Here is a 22,454-nt window from a genome sequence, read left to right on the forward strand (position 1 = left end):
AATAACAGACAACAACAAAAAGGCAAAGAAACAATGGAGACACAGCCTTACCAGAAAACTGAAGACAGAATGACAGGAAATCCTCACATATCAATAATCACCCTAAATGTAAATGGACTGAACTCACCAATAAAGAGACACAGAGTAGCAGATTGGATCAAAAAACTAAACCCAACCATATGCTGTCTACAAGAGACACATCTCAGCTACAAGACAAGCATAGACTCAAAGTGAAAGGGTGGAAATTGACACTCCAAGCAAATGGTACCCAGAGAAAATCAGGTGTAGCCATAATGATTTCCGATGAAACAGACTTCAGGGTGAAAAAGATAATAAGAGACAAAGATGGACATTTCATAATGGTAAAGGGGACTATACAACAAGAAGACATAACAGTCATCAATATTTATGCCCCCAATCAGGGAGCACCGAAATATACCAAGCAACTACTAACAGAAATAAAGGGAGAAATTGACCAAAACACAATTATACTAGGGGACTTAAATACATCATTGACAGCTATGGATAGATCATCCAAACAGAAGGTAAATAACGAAATAGAAGCCCTAAATGACACATTAGATGAAATGGACATAATTGACATATATAGAGCACTTGATCCTAAAACATCAGACTATACATTCGTTTCTAGTGTACATGGAACATTCTCAAGGATAGACTATATATTGGGACACAAAATCAGCCTCAGCAAATTTAAGAAGATTGAAATCATACCAAGCATATTCTCTGATCACAAAGCTTTGAAATTGGATATCAACTGCAAAAAGAAAGCAGGAAAAAACACAAATACATGGAGATTAAACAACATACTTTTAAAGAACGACTGGGTCAAAGAAGAAATTAGAGGAGAGCTCAAAAGATACATAGAAACAAATGACAATGAAAATACATCCTACCAAAATTTTTGGGATGCCGCGAAAGCAGTTTTAAGAGGGAAATTTATATCATTACAGGCCTATCTCAAGAAACAAGAAAAATCCCAAATAAATAACCTCATGTTACACCTTAAAAAACTAGAAAAAGAAGAACAAGCGAAATCCAAGGTCAGCAGAAGAAAGGAAATAACAAAAATCAGAGCAGAACTAAATGCAATAGAGAACAAAAAGACAATAGAAAAAATTAATGTGACAAAAAGCTGGTTCTTTGAAAAGATTAACAAAATCGACAAACCCTTGGCTAGACTCACTAAGATAAAAAGAGAGAAGACACTAATTAACAAAATCAGAAATGAAAAAGGGGAAGTTATCACGGACACCACAGAAATACAAAGGATTATCCAAGAATACTATGAAGGACTATATGCCACCAAATTTAATAACTTAGAAGAAATGGACAAGTTCTTAGAAACATATAGCCTTCCAAGGCTGAATCATGAAGAACTGGAAAATCTTAACAGGCCGATCACCAGTAAGGAAATTGAATCAGTCATCAAAAACCTTCCCAAAATCAAAAGTCCTGGACCAGATGGCTTCACCAGTGAATTCTACCAAACCTTCAAAGAGGATCTAATACCAATCCTGCTCAAACTCTTCCAAAAAATTGAAGAAGAGTCAGTACTCCCTAACTCATTTTATGAGGCCAACATTACCCTGATACCAAAACCTGGTAAGGACAACACAAAAAAAGAAAACTACAGACCTATATCTCTGATGAATACAGATGCTAAAATCCTAAACAAAATTCTAGCAAATCGAATACAACAATGCATTAAAAAGATTATTCATCACAACCAAGTGGGGTTCATCCCCAGGGCACAAGGATGGTTCAACATTCGCAAATCCATCAATGTGATACATCACATAAACAAAATAAAGGACAAAAATCATATGCTTCTATCAATTGATGCAGAAAAAGCATTTGATAAGATACAACATCCATTTATGATTAAAACACTTACTAAAATTGGTATAGAAGGAAAATACCTCAACATAATAAAGGCCATATAGGACAAACCCTCAGCTAATCTCATAATTAATGGTGAAAAGCTGAAGCCCTTTGCTCTACGTTCAGGAACACGACAAGGTTGTCCCCTATCACCTCTGCTTTTCAACATAGTGTTGGAAGTCCTCGCCAGAGCTATCAGGCAAGAGAAAGAAATAAAAGGCATCCAGATTGGGAATGAAGAAGTTAAATTGTCACTCTTTGCAGATGACATGATGCTATATATAGAAAACCCTAAAGACTCCACCAAAAAGCTATTAGAAACAATCAATGAATACAGTAAAGTTGCTGGCTACAAAATCAACGTACAAAAGTCCGTTGCTTTCCTATATACCAACAATGAAATCTCAGAAAAAGAGATAGAAAAAACAATTCCTTTTGCAATTGCAGCAAAAAGAATAGAATACCTAGGAATAAACTTAACCAAGGATGTGAAGGATTTATATGCTGAAAACTATAAGACATTTTTGAAAGAAATTGAAGAAGACACAAAGAAATGGAAAGACATTCCGTGCTCATGGATTGGAAGAATCAACATAGTTAAAATGTTGATTACCCAAAGCCATATACAGATTTAATGCAATCCCCATTAAAATCCCAATGGCATTTTTTAAAGAAATAGAACAAAAAATCATCAGATTTGTTTGGAACCACAAAAGACCCCGAATAGCCAAAGCAATATTAAAAAAAAAGAACAATACTGGAGGTATCACACTCCCTGATTTTTCCTTGTACTACAGGGCTACAATAATCAAAACAGCTTGGTATTGGCGGAAAAACAGACACATAGACCAATGGAATAGAATTGAGAACCCAGAAATAAAACCACATAAATATGGACAGATAATTTTTGACAAAGAAGCTAAAAACATACAATGGAGGAAAGACAGCCTCTTCAATAAATGGTGCTGGCAGAATTGGATAGCTACGTGCAAAAGAATGAAACTGGACTGCTATCTGTCACCATGTACCAAAATTAATTCAAAATGGATCAAAGACTTAAGCATAAGACCTGACACAATAAACTGCATTGAAAATAACATAGGTACTAAATTTATGGACCTTGGGTTCAAAGAGCATTTTATGAATTTGACTCCAAAGGCAATGGAAGTAAAAACTAAAATAAACGAATGGGATTATATGAAACTGAAAAGTTTCTGCACAGCAAAAGAAACTATTGACAAAATAATGAGGCAACCAACTGAATGGGAGAAGATTTTCGCAAACAGTTCCTCTGATAAGGGGCTAATATCCAAAATATACAAGGAACTCATGAAACTCAACAACAAAAAAACAAACAACCCAATTGAAAAATGGACAGAGGACCTGAAGAGACATTTCTCCAAAGAGGATATACAAATGGCAAATAGACATATGAAAAAATGCTCAACATCGTTAATCATCAGAGAAATGCAAATGAAAACCACAATGAGATATCACCTCACCCCAGTCAGAATGGCTTTCATCAACAAAACAAATAATAACAAGTGTTGGAGAGGCTGTGGAGAAAAAGGAACTCTCATATACTGTTGGTGGGAATGCAGACTGGTGCAGCCGCTATGGAAGGCAGTGTGGAGGTTCCTCAAGAAATTACGAATAGAATTGCCATACGACCCAGCAATCGCTCTCCTGGGTATCTACCCCAAAAATATAAAAGCATTTCTCTATAGAGACACGTGTACTCCAATGTTCATTGCAGCTTTGTTTATGGTGGCCAAGACATGGAAACAAACAAAATGTCCTTCGATAGGTGAATGGATAAAGAAGTTGTGGTACATATACACAATGGAATACTATTCGGTGTTAAGGAAAGATGATATAGGAGCATTTGTGACAACATGGATGGATCTTGAGAGTATAATGCTAAGTGAAATAAGTCAGACAGAAAAAGCAGAGAACCCTATGATTTCACTGATATGTGGTATATAAACCAAAAAGAACAAGACAAACAAATGAGAAACAAAAACTCATAGACACAGACAATAATTTAGTGGTTACCAGAGGGTAAGGGGGTGGGTGGTGGGTGATGAGGGTAAAGGGGATCAAATATATGGTGATGGAAGGAGAACTGACTCTGGGTGGTGAACACACAATGGGATTTATAGACGATGTAATACAGAATTGTACACCTGAAATCTATGTAAATTTACTAACAATTGTCACCCCAATAAATTTAATAATAAAAAAAAGCAGGTGAGTTTGGCAAGTAGGTTTTTGCCACTCAATAAAAAAAAATACATATAACCATACTATTGAGTAGGTATTATAGAGCTGAACTGGAATGAGAGTTCTGTAAATGAACTAGAAATTGAAGCAGTCTTCAGAAAATGATACAAATGTAGATTATTTACAATCCAACCTTCCCACTTACTTTTATCATATAGACTCTATATGAGTAAACACATCAGTTTCTGGCATTTTCAATTTTTTTTGTTGTTGTTTTTTTTCTCTATTTTTAGCCATTTGTTGAATATTTAATCGGGAGTCATTTTTTTCTTACCATCTGTGGTTTGCAAATAATTTTTTTTGTTTTTTGTTTTTTTTGTTTAATATACCAGAAAGTGCCTTTGGTGCGACTTATGAGTATATATGTAGGCAAAATTTCCTTAAAAGAGTTCAGGAGATTCAACGGGCAGATCAAAACTTGTTTGGGTTAACTGTACCAAAATGTCCTTCAGGAGGGCTTAACTCTAGAATCAAAGAAGACCATGAATTATAAAGCCCAACAAGGACAGTATCCATTCAAGCCAAATAATAACATTGGTAATCATCTCTCTGTGGAATGCAAGGTTACTCCACATAGTCTTTTTTTGAAATGAAGCTTTTTAAAATCTTTGGATTTCTTTTAATTAGAATTTAGTCATATGCTCACTGAGCAACATTTGATTTTTATTTGCCATTCCATATTGAGTTTCCCGAAAGTTAAATTTCACTGATCATGTTGTCATAATAGTCTAGTCCCTATAACAGTTTCATGTAATAAATGAGTGCATTTGCACTCTCGTTTTGTACATCTGTTTCTACTAATTTGGTTAATGTGAGGCAGAATGTGAAAGGCAGACTAATCATGGAATGACAAAATTAACTTTGTTAGTTTGCAAGGTTCAAGAACCAAATTTGGACCATGACATAGTCATCAACATGAGGCTACAATGGAAGGTCTCTTGGAGGAAAGATAGCTAGCTTCCTTCACTGACTTCATTTTGCACTCTTAATTGAAGTTAAAGCTAGCATCTGATTCATGTATGACTAAATATATGGGAAAGTTCCTAGAACATCCATGAGACAAACCTTTAATGCTTAAGTATTATGTGGAAATAAGTAAAAAGCAAACAATCTCTTGCCTTCATAAATACAATAAAAATTTAAAAATAAAACAACCGCCTTTTTCATTCATAAATTAGTATTTAAAAAATACCATAACATAATATAATGTTATGTATAATAAATGTTATGAAGAATAATAGTGAAACAGGGCACGGAGGCAGAGTGAGGATGAGTTCATTTAAGCAGAGACCTGAATGAGATGAGAGAGCAAGTCATGTAAATATTTGAGGGAAGAACATTTCAGGAAGAGGGGAGAGCAAGTTTGAGGAGAGAGAGGGTGCTTTTGTGTAGAAAGAACAGCAAGGAGGCACTGGGACTGCAGCAAATAGAGTGCAGGAAGCCTTGTAGGAAATGAGATTGATCAGATCATACAGAGCTTGAAGGTGAGCAAATTCTCTGGGTTGATAACAATTTTTTTTCTTTTAAAAGATTTCTATTAAAATATAGCTAACACACAACATTATATTAGTTTCAGGTGTACACCGTAGTTATTCAACATGTATACACCTAAAGAAGTGATCATCATGATAAGTACAGCAAACATCTGACATCATACAGTCTATCACAATATTATTGACTATATTCCCTATGCTGTACATTACATTCTCATGGCTTATTTGTTTTATACCTGGAAATTAAAACCTTATTCCCTTCCACTCCCCCTTTTTTAGTTTTTCAATTACTGTTGACATTCAATATTACTTTATATTAATTTTGGGAGTATAGCATAGTGGTTAGGTATTTATATATTTAAGAAATTATGCCCCTGACTGGTCTAGTACCTGCCTGATGCTATACATAGTTATATCCATATTATTGACTAGATTCCCTATGATTTATTTCACATCCCCATGACTATTTTGTAAATAACATTTTGTATTTCTTACTCCTTTCACCTTTTACACCCTGCCCCACAACCCCCTCCCACCTATCACCCAAACAAATCTAGTAGCAATATGACACCATACATACTTATTACAATATTATTGATTATATTCCTTATGTTCTACCCTACACCCCATGACTATGTAGCAGCCAATTTGTACTTCTTAATCCCTCCCCTTTTTCATTGACCACAACCACCCTCCCATCTGGCTATCATCAAAATGTTCTCTGTATCTATGACTTTGTTTGTTTATTTTGTTTTTTAGATTCCACATATAAGCGAAATCACATTGCATCTGACTTTCTCTGTCTGACATACTCCACTTAGCACAATACCGTCCAGGTCCATCCATGCCACCGCAGATGGCAAGAACCCATTCCCTTCCCTGGCTGAGCAATAAAACCACATCCTCTTTATCCATTCATACATCAGCAGACACCCGGGCTGCCTCCACATCTTGGCCATTGTAAACACTGCTGCAATGAACATATGGATGTACATGTCCTCTCGAAGTGTTTGGGTTTCTTCAGATAAATACCCTGAAGTGGGATTATTCTGTCCTTCTTTGTCTCTTGTTATAGCCTTTGTTTTAAAGTCTATTTTGTCTGGTATAAGTATTACTACCCCAGCGTGTTTTTTTTTTCTTCATTTCCATGAAATATTTTTTCCATCCCTTTCCTTTCCATCTGTGTGTGTCTTTCAATGTGAAGTGAGTCTCTTGTACGCAGCATATGTAAGGGTCTTGTTTTCTTATTCATTCAGCCCTCACATGTCTTTTGAGTGTGGCATTTAATCCACTTACATTGAAAGTAATTGTTGATAGATATGTAGCGATTGCCATTTTATTGTTTGTAATTTAGCTTTTTTTTTTTTTTTTCATCTTAAGTCCCTCTAAGATTCCTTGTAATACTGGTTTGGTGGCGATGAACTCTTTTAGCTTTTTCTTGTCTGGGAAGGTCTTTATTTGTCCTTCGATTCTAAATGATAGCTTTGCTGGGTAGACTAATCTTGGTTGTAAGTCATTGTTTTTTCATTACTTTGAAAATTTGTGCCAATCCCTTCTGACCGGCAAAGTTTCTGTTGAGAAATCAGCTGAAAATCCTATGGGAGCACCCTTCTAAGTTACTAGTGCCTTTCTCTTGCTTCTTTTAGGATTCTCTCTTTGTCTTTAACCTTTGCCATTCTAATTATAATGTGTCTTGGTGTGGGCCTGTTTGGGTTCATCTGGTTTGGGATTCTTGGCACTTCCTGGACTTGTGTGTCTATTTTCTTTGCCAGGTTAGGAAAGTTTTCAGTAATTATTTCTTCAAATAGGTTCTCAAAACCTTGCTTTCTCTCTTCTTCTTCTGGTACCCCATATGATACAAATGTCGTTATGCTTCATGTTGTCCCAAATGTCTCTTAAATTATCCTAATTTTTTTTCGATTTTTTTTTCTTTTTGCTATTCCAATTGTGTGTTTTCTGTTATGTTGTCTTTCAAAATTTTTATTTGATCTCTGCTTTATCTCCTCTACTGGTGATTCCTTCTAGTGCATTCCTCAATTCAGTTATTGTAATCTTTGCATCTGACTGATTCTTTTTTATTGTTTCTATATCCTTTTTAATGCTTGCTGTCTGTTTGTTGAAGTTCTCACTAAGTTCATCCTTATAACCATTGTTTTGAACTCTGTATCTAATAGGTTGCCTCCGTTTCGTTTAGTTCTTTTTCTTGAGTTTTTTCCTGTTCTTTCATTTGGGTTGTATTTCTTTGTTTCCTCATTTAGGGTGCCTTTCTGTTTGTTTCTATATATTAGGTAGATCTGCTGCATCCTCCAGTCTTGGGCAGGTGGCCTTATGTATTAGGTGCCCTGTGGGGATCAGTGGCACAGTCTTCCTGGTCACCTGCATCGGGTGGTCCAGGAGTGTCCCTTGTGTGGGTTATGTGTGACCTCCTGTTATAGTTGAGCCTTGGTTGCTATTGGCAGGTCAGTGGGTGGGATTGACCCTCAGCGTGATTAACTGTGGGGTTTGGCTACCTCCACAGCTTACAGCCTGCTGTGTGGGGGGCTCACCCCATTGATTGGTATTTGTGCCAGTGGGCTCTGGTGCCTGTTAAGACCACCTTCTGGGTGTCCCAATTGTGGGGTTAATTGGATGATGTTCTGCTGTCGTGTGTAGCCAACCTCCAAGTATGTTGGTTCTGGGTTTCTTGTGAGGGATTCCAGTGCAGGCCCAGGTCACCTACTGTCTGTTACTGTTTGGAGACTAGCTGATAAGAGCTACAAAGTGATTTGTAGTTGTTTGCTGCTTATGTTAACCCTGCAGGCACATGGGAGAGCCCACTCTGCAAACTGAGGATATCCGCTACCAGTACTGGGCCTGGGGTAGCTCTGCAAAATGCCAGGACACCCTGGCGCCTGCTGCCACCTGTGAGCTCCCTAAGGTTCAGCCCCTCATAAAGCCTCATACAGTGTGCAGGTTGGTGGAGGCAGCATCTCAGCGAGTCACTAGAGTGTGAAGAATTGTGGTCACCAGATTAATGTAGATTTTGGTTTGGTGCCAGTGCTGAGCCTGCAGCTACTCAGCAAAAGTCTCAGTGCAAACTGAGGCCAGTTGCCACCTGCCTGGGGTCTGTCAGACTCTGATAGTTTTTCAATAAAAGAGTGAAATGTGGACAGGGCTGTCTGCTCTTGGAGGAAGTACCTCCAGCATTCAGAGACTTGGGTGGAGTGGTATCCCAGTGAGTTAGCAGGGAAGAGCTGTGGAGCTCACCAGACCAATCAGATTTAGATTTGGCCATAAGCATAGGGGGAGGGCTCAACACAGGAAACACAGGAAAGATGGCAACAGCTTGATGGCTGCACAGGGGAAGGACCCCACACAGAAAAATGCTGACTGTTCTCCAGCCCTCGCCCCCACGCTACACAACTCAGTCTGCTTGTGAATGTCTCTGACACCCTCGAGTCACCATCCCTCTACCAGAGCCCAAGGTGAGTTCCTGGGAGCGAGAGAGTTTGGCAGTGGGCCCTCAAGAGGATGACTGGGTTTTCTACTGCCCTCTGTCCCACCCCGATGGTTGGAATCCCCACTGTTCTCCACAGTCAGATGTTGTGGGGGCTTCTCCCAACACCAGAACTTGGGCTGGGGAGGCCAGTATAGGGCTGGGGTCCCTTGTCTCTCTTGGGGGGGGGACCTCCATGGCTGAGGCATCCCTCCTGGTTCTCTAGATTTTCTTATTTAGACTGCTCTTTGAAAGCCTTCCCCTTGTCAAGATTAGGTTAATCAGTAAATAAAATGACTTCTAAAAAGCACATATTAAGATATGGGTGGTGATTTGAGATTGGCAGTACATGACACATAGTACTCCACAATACTTGTTAAAATAATCATACTGCAGTTTGTTTGATTATTTTGTAAACCATGTGAGACCCAATCAAAACGTAACCCAGTATTATATAAATAACTGTGTGATAAGTTTGAATAAGAAATTAAGTTAAAAAGTGAATACTTAATCTTGAATTTTGTTGCTCTCCTTCAGATATAGGAATTGATGATCAGCAGATAGAAATCAGCAGAACTGTTTCTTTTTTTTATTTTTGCTTATATTAGGAAAGTACTAAAATATTACTTACTTCTTACCATGAATGAGAGTTGAACTCTTAAAATATCTCAAAGTAAATATAACTAAAATACATTTTGATTTAGACTACGAACCTGCAAATGAGATTTGTTCTAGCCATTTACAAATGTATAGTGATATTTGAACAGTGCTTTCTTGTTTAGAATATATTTTCACATACATGATCTCATTTAATTTACCCTCACGACAGTACTTTGAAATAAGTATCGTTACTTTGATCATGTTCACTTATATCTTCATTTCATGAGGGAATATTTGCAGATTGAGATGTTACACATTTTCCTAAGAAGACGTAAGCAGTTTAGTTGGAAAGCTGGAACTGAAGAACAAATTTAGTATCTCCACAGCTTCTATTTCTTCTATTATATTCTATTTTACTGTGACTCACATTAGATTCTACTAGACAGGGCCGGATTTTAAGCTGGCCACCATTAGTGAAATGACTTTAGCTAAATGTGATTATGTCTTAATGTTCCCTGAAAGGATTAGAGTAGCTAAGACATACCGAAGGGAAAAGCAATTATCTATTGAAATATGAATCTCTTGATTAGAACTGGAAATCACATATTGGTATTAGAATGTTCATCTGGAATTTTTAAAAATCTGAATATCATAATTATTTCTTACTTGACTTGTAAAGAACTTCAGTGGGCTAGTTTTGAGGCTTTTTCATTGAGCGCAGAATTAAAATATGACATTTTACCGGAACAGTAAGTTCACCTAACTGACTCATTCTCTAGACCTTAGGAATTTCTAACTGCATGAGAAACATATGTGCCGTTATTATCTTTTCCCAATTGACCTTACTGCCTAAAGAAAACTATTACATTAATCAACATTAAATCACCTTAGAATTCTAGTAGTAAAACATGGAGTGTGCTATTTTACTCTAATTCTTCTGATTTTAAAATGTAAATTTATAATTGGTGATAATTCCCTATGGGTCCTTCAGAATATAGTATGCTGCAGGCTTCCAACCATCTGAGATTTGTAGTGATCATTAATACATGATTAATATATGGCAATGATTCTCCCACTGGACATGGGCAAACTTGCCTGATGATAATTACCTTATTGCATTGGAATTTTATTTTTTGAAAAAGAAGAGGTTTTTTGTTTGTTTTGTTTGTTTGTTTGTTTGTTTAAGCTTTCATATTCCTAGTGACTAATGTAGTATCTGGCACCTATTAGATTCTAAATAAATATTGAATGAATGTATGAGTAAATGACTGGCTTTCATTTCTAGCTTGGTAAAGGGATTGACTTTCATATTATATTTTTTATTAGTATTTTGAATACTTGAATTTAAGTGTCATTATCCAACATTAACAGAAATTTGCCAACTATTGGACCCCTTGCTTCTCAAGTTACTGGACAACTGGTTATGGACAAAAAATATAACTGGTTATATTTGTAACTTTCATTTCCATATCATCTAGGTCCATTGCAAAATCATCCATCTTGGTATTAAAATGTTGTGAGTATAGACATAGCTCCACAGATGGGTTTCAGGGCATCCATTTGCCCACTGAAAGTGTATATGGTATATTGTATGTATGTGCATATGTATTGTTTTAAATATTTAATTTTTAAAAGGAAATGTGCAGGATATTTATTATACTTTCATAGGGTTCTTACAAACAAAAATTTAAAAATCTTTCTTTATAAATGCTGTACTTAATTTACTTTATTATTCATAAGAATCACTAGGACCACATGAAGAATGCACATTTTTTCTATCTTACTCCATAAAATCTGATCCATTAAGAAAAGGGTGGGATTTATGGACACTCTTCCTGTTCTTCATCTTTATTATTTTCCTCCACCATTTCCATCATTTATTGAAAACCTTGTATTTGTTCAATGTAGTGAGTGATTTCCATATATTATCTCCTTTAATTCTGCTGGCAACTCTAGAAGGTAAGTATATTTCATATAGAATAAACTGAGTTAAGTAATCTTCTTAAGCACACCTAGTTTATAGGTTATGACACTGATTTGTAAGGCTAGAGCCAATTCTACTACCTTAGCCTTTTGTTTTTCTTAATCTGAAGAATTTTGACTCATTTCAAAGACACTTTCAGAAGTAATAAACTCACAGACATCTCTACGCCAGGAGGATTAATTCCTCTCTTTTCTGTATTCTCACTAGATTGTGATCAACTTGGTGTCTTATCTTATTTACCTTTATATCCTTGGAACTTGCTATGATGCCTGACAAATAGTAGGTTTTCAATAATTTTTTTTCTGATTTGAAACTTAATTGATTAGCTTGAGCTTTTGTTATTTAATAATTCCGAGACTCAGGTTGTAGTAGCTGTGCTGTTAACTCTCTGTGACCTCAATAGTGTAGAACTGAGTTTTCTCATTTATTAAAATTAGTTATCTAATTTAAAAATTTTAAGTTAGTATATAAATCTCAGATCCAACATGTTTAGTTTTAGTTATTGTGATTATTTCATAAAGGAAATTCAGTCCTATGGAAATTAAGTCCAGTAGTAATTATGAATTCTTTCATTTAATAATGTAATTTGCTATTGGTTTGCTGCTTTGCTGCTTCATTCAGCATACGAATCAGTAGATATTTGGTTCAATTTGTTATTGTTTGTTTTAGTTTAAACAAAGATGACTCAGTTATCGTATTTAAATTTCTCAGCATTCAGATTATTTCCTAGTGTGTTATTTTGCTCCTGTGTTTCTGTTGATATTCTACTCATTTGTGTTATTATACTTGTATACAGTTCTTAACACAGAAGAGATATAAAATCTATCACAGTTGAAACTCTAGACCTTCCTTCCCTCAACCCATGGGGATTCACTTGGCTGGAGGCCACCAGAACCAGTTCTTTTTGATGCTTAGTTTCTAGTTTCTAATTTAATTGTTGCCAAAACCTAAGCACTTGGGAATTTAATTGCTTATTATATTTGTCACAGTGGTATCACAAACCCAAAGAAAGACTGTTGCATGCAAAATATTTATGGGTATTAATTTGGCCTAAACATGTGTATATTGGATTCCTTATTTTTCTGTATTGTAAAGTATAACACATATAGACAGAAATAAGAATTCTGCAAGAACTTGTGCCTACCCCACTCACTTTACTGGTAGGCTATTATCCATCCAGTCTAGTGCCCAAATTTAACAATGAACACCTAATGAAGGACCTATTCAAACTTTATTACATTCACTTTATTTAGTTTACTCTTTTGAAGTTGTCAGTCTCTAGGGGATTTGAGTCTGACTCTGTGGACAGACTACTTGGGTTCAAATCCCTGCTTTGTCCCTTAATATCTATATGACTTGAGGCAAATTACCTTAATCTCCCTGAGCCAATTTCCTCATTTGTAAAGTAAAGATATCTATGGTTCTTCTGCAAATTGAATGGATAGAGTTCCTAGAAAAATGTCTAACACAGTAAGCCTTCAATGTTAGCTAGTTTCCTATTATTCTTCCATATATGCCAAAAATTTGTAACATTTACCATGATTGCTAATATGAATTTCCAGTTTCCTTCTAATTAAAGTAGGGATAATCTTTGCCTGTTGTGGCAAATGGAATATATAGTCAGCACTAAATTTAATACTTTTTATGTTCTTCTATTTTTCCTTTGTGCTCCCAACTTGCTGATCCACAGTGTCCAGGTTAGTAGGCCTGCTTCTTATTCCAGTTTTATTACTAATCACTGATTTTTCTTCTTGTTGTATTTGCTAATCTGAGAAGTAGTTCATTTATTCTCTCCCTGTGTCCTCTCTTCACTTTCATTTACTCTGCCTTTCCCTTGCTTCTTTCCTCCACAACTCATATCCACCTTGCTTCTGCTATGATAGTTGCAGCATTTTCCTGCAGTTGTTTTGTTCAGAGGAAATTATGATGCAATTAAAAGTTGGAAGTGTAAATTATCACCACGGACAAGGTAATTTTTAAAAATTGTTTGGTAGTTTTTTATATCCTGGAAAAAAAGTTGCCTATGCCTGAAATTGTGTTCTGGGAAAGTCCTCCTAACATAGAATCCACTAGGATGAACAACATAATTGATATCGGTTACTTAAAAATGAGTTTTTTTCTCAGATTCATACTCATGAGCTGTTCTGAAAATAGACTTTGATAGGAGGATATTGGCTCACTTTACATATAGTTGTCCTCAATGTTAGGAAAATATTATTCATAGTAGACATGACAGTGAATCTGTTTGCCTCTCACTCAATGTATCTGAGGCTTAATTTTATTTATGGAGATGATGAGCAAATAAAGATGTTGCTTGAGATGTATATCTCATTATGTCTGAATTAGAATTCAATTCTTGTATCTTCTTGGCACTTTTATATATTTTTTTGGGGGGAACATATATATATATCTATATATCTATATGTCTATATATGTATATCTATATATATCTATATAGTTATATATAGATATATATAGATATATAGATATATATAGATATATATATATAGACATACATATATATAGATATATATAGACATACATATCTATATATATATCTCGGATTTGATTTCCATTTCAGGACATAGAAGTAATTTTGGTCAAGATAACAATTAGATCTTTTGCATCTTTACTGACCAATCAGAGCAGCTTCATAACAACCAATCAGAATGCACAATTTCGACTAATCAGGATAGTGCTATATGGACCAATCAGATTGTACAAATCTGGATTCCTCATTTACATAGAAATGGACCAATCAGGGACCATGTCAGGAACTTTTTCTATATAAATGGGCCACCTCTTTGTCTCAGAGGAGTGCACTTTGATTTCCTCCAGAGGTTACATCTTCCTGGTTTGCAAAATGTTCATCTGAATAAAGTTTCTCCTTTTTCCACATCCCAGATTGAGGGCTTCTGTTGGCATTGGATTAGTGGCCGTGAACTTTTGTTTTTCGTTTCTTCTTTAATGTCTTTTATAAACTTGTTCTTCTACAGCTGTAGAGGCCAAGATAAAGTATAAATTACAATGCAGAAGGTGAAGAGGAGGAAGGTGATGAGGAATTTCAGGGCCAAAATAAAAACAAAAAACAGAAAAATGAAAAATTGTGTGTATTATTTCCTTATGTTCTCAATCCACCATATAGAAAAGGAGGCAAAAATATTTTTTATAGTAACATCTGGCCCCTTTTGACATTCCTAAATCATCTTTATAATTTTTTAAAATATAAATCTAAAGCAGTAAAATTCCCTCAAGAATTCTGTTTTTTTAAGAGGCTGTCTACACATAGATTTTACTGTAAAATTACCTTTCCAAAAATTTAATCAGATTAACATTTTTGGAAGGATTTATAAATTACAAGAAATAATAATAACTAATAGCATCAACTATCCATATATTTATCAATTTTTGTTTACTCTCAATCACGTCTCTTTTTTTCCTTACCCTAGATAAGTCCCATCATCCAATCAAAATAATTATTTTCATTTTAAACTTTTCTTCCCCACTTTCACTTAATCTCTTTAACCTTTTAAATTCAACATTTTGTCTATTCTGATTCTATATCTGTATAACTGAATGAGACTTGAAACACACACAAATACAGACTAAGACTTTTATATGATGAATTTATGACAAATTTCAGGTACTTGCTTCGTGCTGCCCAGAAATCATATAATCTTTCCCTAGGCCAGCCACTCACTCTCCTGGATTACTACTTCAAGCTTTTTCATTTCTCCTGTAAGCCCTAATGACTTCTGTATCATTTTCATTCTAACATCACTTCCCATCTCGTTGAGAATAAAGCAAACATGAAAACTGTTAACTCCATATCTATTTAACTACCTTCCTTGTTTCCTCCCATTATTGTGGGCATGCTGTGTGCATATGAATATCAATCCTCACACTCTCTTCTAGATGCCATTGCCATTTGCTTATTCAAGAACTTTGACTGCAGCAGTTTAACTCTTTCCCTCTCCTGTTCTATTAAAGCTTATCTAAATTATTACTATTAGCATATATTATTATGCTGATGTATATGTGAGGCACAGGCATATCATTTATATGTTACTTGTGCCATTAAAAATTTAACTCTCCACACACCACCTCTCCCTCCACTTGACTGCACTGTCCCTCTTCCCTCCCTAGGTTTGTCACTCAGTTACACTATAGCACACCTTTCCCCTCAATACTTGACTAATCTGTCTCTCTAACCCCCTTTGTCACACACGCAGTTATACTGTCACCCAGCACACCTCCCCCTGCTCTCACTGTCCCTCTTCTCCCCTCAAAATAAAAATTTAACTCTCTAATGACTGCCGTTTTCCCCTTTATCTGTCCCACATTTTTATTTTCCCTTTTGGAGCAAAATTCCTTGATAAAGTTATTCATACTAGTAAAATTTTCTCTTGAATCTATTCAAAAGATGTTCGCACCTAAATTTCTACCCAAATTCCTCTCATAAGTCCAGTGGTTTTCCAGTTTTCATCTTCAAAAAAGGGGAAAAAAAAGAAATAATAAAAGGTTATTTTTTATTTTTGTTTATTATATTTTATTCTACAGTTTTTCTCAAATGACTTCAGACCTGGATTTTGTGATGACAAGATGTGTTTGCTTTTGATTCTAAGCTACTGTATCATGCTATTGTAGCAGGCTGCCTTCAATATTTGTTATCTGTGACTTCCTTTTGCTGTGGGCATTATTGCTCCAGTTTAGAGAGAAACTTTAAATCGCTAAATTGAGATCTTAAAATTCTCTCTTAATTACAGTATTGCAATTATCAGGCCCTTCCATTGGTTTTAATGATTACATCTCACATTTCCTATAGCATCCTGAGCCTTAAAGTCAGTACCCTAACTCAAAACAATTGCTTTAAAATGAAGAGATTCAGATACACTGTTAATTGATTTTGTTAATCTCTGGTAAATGAAAAGTTTCTAAGGTTTTCTTTAAAACCAACCATACAAAACAAAAATATCCTATCAAGGGAAAGATTTCTTTCTATTCAATGACTCCATTTTGCAAAGATGATCATTGGAAAACAAACTGCTAATTGGAAATTTTGAGGGGACAATTTGAAATATATAGACGAGGGTAAAAGGGATCAAATATATGGTGATGGAAAGAGAACTGACTCTGGGAGGTGAACACTCATGTCACATATAGATGATGTATTGCAGAATTGTACACCTGAATCCTATTGTACACCTGAAACTTTACTAACAATTGTCACCCCAATAAACTTGAATTAAAAAAAAATAAAACAAACAAACAAAAATATGAAAACTTTCATAAATTAATTGGCAAATAATCAAAGTAGGCAAAAATTGTCATCAGTGAAGTATGTCTTTAATTGGAATTAAGAAATATTTAAAAAGCCCCGTCCTGTTTTAGTTTCTCTTGTTACTAGCATGTATTTAGTTGTGTTATATTTTCTGAAAACAGCATGTTTGACTGGGAATATACAAATATTTCCCAAATCTTTAAAAATCTTACTTATTTATGAGTTATCTTGAAGTCAAAAAGAGACATAAATCCATAATTGAAACTTTGGAAAATAATGAAAAGTATAAGTGAAAAAGAAACACCTTTGTTTATTCAACATTCTGAGATAATCTGAGTTAAACTATTTCATTTCTCATCTTTTTGACTCTGCTTGTTTGTTTTCCAAAATTATTATCACACATGATATTCAGTTTTATAGTGTCTTTAAAAAATTGCATGGTGTCATAAAAACATTGGCTTGTTAAAATTACACCTAAACAGCATTTGTAATAAATGCATAGCATCCTCAAATTTAAAAAGCCCTATTTATTGAACCATTCCTTTATTGTTGAAAGTTTAAGATTTTTCACCCAGTATTTCACTGCCACGAAAATGCTGCAATAAACATCTATGAGCAAAAAATTATTTAAAAAAATTATCCCCATAGAAATATTCAAAAGGGCACTATGGTTTGTAAAGTGAAAAATTTATATTTGTCATACCCCCTTTTTTTTGGTCTCACTGCCACTATTAAAGCAAACAATAAAGAAAAACTATACTTTCTACTCTAGAGGCCAGGTCTCTAACTGGACTTATTTTTATTCCAGAAGTACTGGAAAAGTATTCTTCAAAGGCCATTTAATCCAAATAATGTAGTTGCTCATCTTTAAGACTATTCACTATAGAGAGAAAAAGATCATAATTTTATTAATGAAGTATCAAAAGCGTATCAGGATAAGGAATTGGATTTTTAGTACAGAATTTTAACAAATAACAAAGTGTTATTTTATTAGTATTAGCTGGTAGCTAACATTTACCAACTTTTTGATACTTTGAATTTATTTATATGCATTCTTTAATTTTAATTATAGTGATATGTGATTGCATTATAATTTCTTAAACAGAGTTCCAACTCTCTTCTTAAAACTTCTTTATTGCAGTATAATTTTATGTGGAACAGTAAACAGATCTTAAGTATTTAATCATATGAGTTCTCACAAAATGAATTAGATAGTGTCCAGAAGACCTTCTTATGCCTCCTATAGTTCCTGTCCACCAACTTTGAACATCTTCATTAGTTTTGCCTGTTTTTAAAATAACAGCTTTATTGAGGTATAATTCACATGCCATGAAGTTCATTCTTTTGAAGTGTATAATTCAGTAGTTTTTAGTATATTCAGAGTTGTGCGTCCATCACCACTAATTCAGAACATTTTAGTCTCCATAAAAAGTAACCCCATTACCGTTAGCAATCATTCCACTGTTTCTCCAGCTGCTGCCAAGCACTAATCTCCTTTCTGTCTGTAAGGATTTGCCTATATGTACTGCCAATTTCATAGAGGTAGAATCATACACTGTGGCCTTGAGTATCTGGCTTTTTCATTTGGCATAATGTTTTCAAGGCTCATCCATGTTGTAGCAGCATGTATTAAACTTCGCTTTTTATGGCCAAATAATGTTCCATTGTATCAGTATACCACATTTGCTTCCATTTATCCTTTGATTGACTTGGTTTTTTTCCTACTTTTTGTCTTTTATGAATAATGCTGTTATGAACATTTGTGTACAAATATTTGTGCAGTTACATATTGCTCTATATGTCTATTCTTATGCCAGTACCACACTATCTTAATTATTATAGTTTTGTAGTAAGTTTTGAAATCGGGAAGTACGATTCTTCAACTTTGCTCTTCTGTTTTTAAGAATGTTTTCATTATTCTGGGTGCCTTGCAATTTCATATGAAATTTGGGATCATCTTGTCAAACTCTGCAAAAAAAATTCACCTGGGATTTTGACAGGAATTGCATTGAATCTTTAGATTAATTTAGGGAGTACTACCATTTTAACCATGTTAAGTATTCTAATCCATGAACATGGATGTCTTTCCATTTATTTTCTTTTTTATTAGTATCATTTTTTGGTGATGTTTTATCCTTTGTCTTATGCTTCTTTTCTTAAATTTATTTGGAAATATTTTATTCTTTTTTATGCTCATAAATGGAATTACCTTATTTTCAATTTTGGATTATTCATTGTAGCTTTGCCTATTTTTGAACTTCAAGTAAGTGGAATAATTTTGCCATGTGTTCTTTTGTGTGTCACTTTTTTGGCTTAATACTGTGTCTGTGAGATGCATCTATATTACTCCACATAGCTATAATTTGTTTATTCTCTATGCAGCTTCCCACTGTATTAATATACTAATATTTATATATTCCATCTTGATGTGCATTTGATTTGTTTCCAGTTTTGAGCTATTCTGAACAGTGGTACTATTAAAATCCTTGTAAAAGACTTTAGGTGAGCATATTATACGTTTGTTCTGAGTGTATTCTGAGGTGTGAATGTTAAGCTTTTGAAAGTGCTGCCAAATCGCTTTACAAAGTTGTTGTAACAATTTACATTTCCATTAGTAGTACTTCAGTTGCATTTTATACTAAAAACAAAACAAAACAAAACAAAACACTTTCCGTGATCTATTTTTTTCATTTTAGGCATTTCCAAAGTGTATAGTGGTGTCCCTTAGGTTAACTTTGCATCTTCCTCATGACTAATGATGTTGAGTATGTTTTTTCTTTCTTTTTTTAATTAGCTATTTGGATATTCTCTTTTACATAGTGTTTCTATAAGTCTTTTGCCCATTGAGTTATTTGTCTTTTTCATATTTATTTGTGGGAGTTTTAAATTTATTATGTACATTAGTAATTTAAATGGTGTGATACTGGCATAGTATAAGAAATTGAGCAGTTGGCCGTAATGGACTCTAGAAACAGACACCATACACAATGTGACTTACTCTATGGAAAGATGATTCTGAATTATAGTGGGGAAAATGATGGTCTTTTCAATAAATAGTACCAATTTAATTGATTACCTACATGGTGTGATTTCCTAACTTACACCACATATAAATATCAATCCCAGATAGATTGCACATCTAAATGTGAAATGTAAAATAATAAAGCTTTGTAATAAGATACAGGAAGATCTATGCATAACCTTGAGGAAGTCAAAAGTTTCTTAAATAGGACACAAGCACTAAACATAAATTTAAGCAATAATACATTGGGCCTCATTAAAAATAAGAAGTTCTCTTCATGAAAAGACACTACTAAAAAAGAGAAAAGACAAAGGGCACAAGATGCTATTTCCAATTTACATATCTAAAAGAGGACTGTTATTCACAATTCAAATTATTTTAGATACTTTTTGGTAATTTTCATTATAAAGTATATAAATATGTGTCAAAATAGATCTTTGCCTTAATTTGTCTGACTGAAAAATCGAGGTGAATGTAGTAGTATACATACCCGTAGGTTTTAAATAAATTAATTCTTGCACATTGGAAATTATTAATCTAGATTCTGTAATTTTCTAAAATGCAGCATATTATTTACAATTTGAGACTGGAAATAACACATTAAGATTTAAAATTTTATTTAGTTTTCCTGTTTGTTAACTGAAACAGTCAGTTCATATATGTTATTACTTAAGTACTACTAAATTCTACATGAAATTTAAAGTGCCAAAGATTCATATGGATTTATTTAGTCTAAAATTATATTTTCAAAACTTACTAAGGTCATGTAAGATTAAGTTAGTTTTAAATAAAAAATAGTTAAAATTGTAATAAAATAAAATAAAAAACTTTTAGAAAATTTAGATCATTGATGCTAAGAACTTGATATATGTCACTTAATTATAAGAAGTGCGTGTGTTTAAAATTGTATACATTATGTATACAATTGTTATTTAAAGATGTTACAAAATTTATATTCCAAAATGTTGGAACTTTTAGTATCATATTATACCTTGGCTCTCTCTTTTCATCTCAGTAAATGCTAATTTATTTAGAATTAAATATTTATCATATACAGTTTATTGTGATTTCAAACTTTATTGACTTTCTCTTGTGAATTTAAATTGGCTTTGATATATTCAAGATTATTTCAGAGAACTGATTTTTATTCCCCCAAACTCGATAAGAAATACTAATTTCTTCTATTTTCCCAGTTTTGGAAAATTGGTAAAAAAAAAGACTACTGTGACAGCTGTATCATAAGAGGTTTTTATTTTGTTATTGTTGAATTCACACTGTCAATTTTAATGAATCCTACCCAATTAAAGTCGTATGCATATCTTTCATGAGCCCATAATCTATATAATCAATTATATTTTTACATAATTGCATAGATATAATTTTATCTCAGGATGTTGGAGGATTAATGCATTTTTTTAATATGTTGCAGAATTGCGAGAAACTAGAGAATAATTTTGATGACATCAAGCACACGACTCTTGGTGAGAGAGGAGCTCTCAGAGAAGCAATGAGGTAAGTCTGAGTCACCATAGCAACAGTCACAGATGTGGTAAAGAAAAAGTCATTCTTCATTATTGGGGGAACAAATGAGTTCATTGCCACCATTCAGCTCTGTTCTCTAAGGTATTAATTTGTCAGTGGAGAGACTTCCCTTGAGGCTGTACTTTGGTTTTGAAGCTGCATAAATGTTAAGCCTCAGTGCACAGTAAAAAATGTAAATGTTTAATTTGTTACTTAAAATGCTTAAGGGGTGTCTTGTTTTATATTTATACTAAACTGTGTGATTGAATGGAAATATTGTTCATCTAAATTCTGTCTATATATAAAAAAATAAACAATACAATGGTAGTAGTATTAACTGAATAGTATTTCCTCCTAATTAATATTTAATTAAAAAAGAGGCACTTAAAATTTCATATTATGTTACATTTTACAGGATTATATCATCATATTTTTAAACTGATTTACATCTTCACACTATTATAGAACATATGGATTTTTTTCAAAGAAAGCAGCCTATAATACGCCTGATGTTTTCTCTTTTTTCACAATTTAACATTATTATTTATGAATATTTCTCTGAATTTCATCCCAAACTTGATGCCTTTTTAATAAGTTTTAGAAAGCAGTCTTTAAATCTATCTGATCAGAATCAAGGACTGTTTTTTACTAGACATTAAATATGTGTGAGAAATAAAACTCATTATTGTTATAGCTATAAAACAATAACAAATGATATTAACTTAAATGTTCTGAGTTGAACCTTTGAGTGGGATAATTTCCTATACCATGGTGCAGAAATAGTATATTTACCTTTATTTAGCTTATGAAATTAAAATTGATTCATATATATATATATATATATATATATATATAGTACATCCAAAATAAATAAATATATACATTTAAAA

General features: G+C 33.8%; 1 protein-coding gene across 3 annotated transcripts in view; it reads left to right on the forward strand.

Moving 5' to 3' along the window:
* Positions 1 to 22,454, forward strand: part of DPYD (dihydropyrimidine dehydrogenase) — a 696,413-nt gene that overhangs the window by 68,530 nt on the left and 605,429 nt on the right. For all 3 annotated transcript variants that reach the window (XR_013991662.1, XM_081024809.1, XM_081024810.1), the window contains one exon: positions 21,473 to 21,555. Coding sequence is in view for 2 of the 3 variants with exons in the window: in XM_081024809.1 (XP_080880935.1) it covers positions 21,473 to 21,555 (83 nt within the window). In the remaining variant the exon portion in view is untranslated. The remainder of the gene's footprint in view (positions 1 to 21,472; positions 21,556 to 22,454) is intronic.

Source organism: Rhinolophus hipposideros, assembly GCF_964194185.1.
Source record: "Rhinolophus hipposideros genome assembly, chromosome: 19".
NCBI lineage: Eukaryota > Metazoa > Chordata > Mammalia > Chiroptera > Rhinolophidae > Rhinolophus > Rhinolophus hipposideros.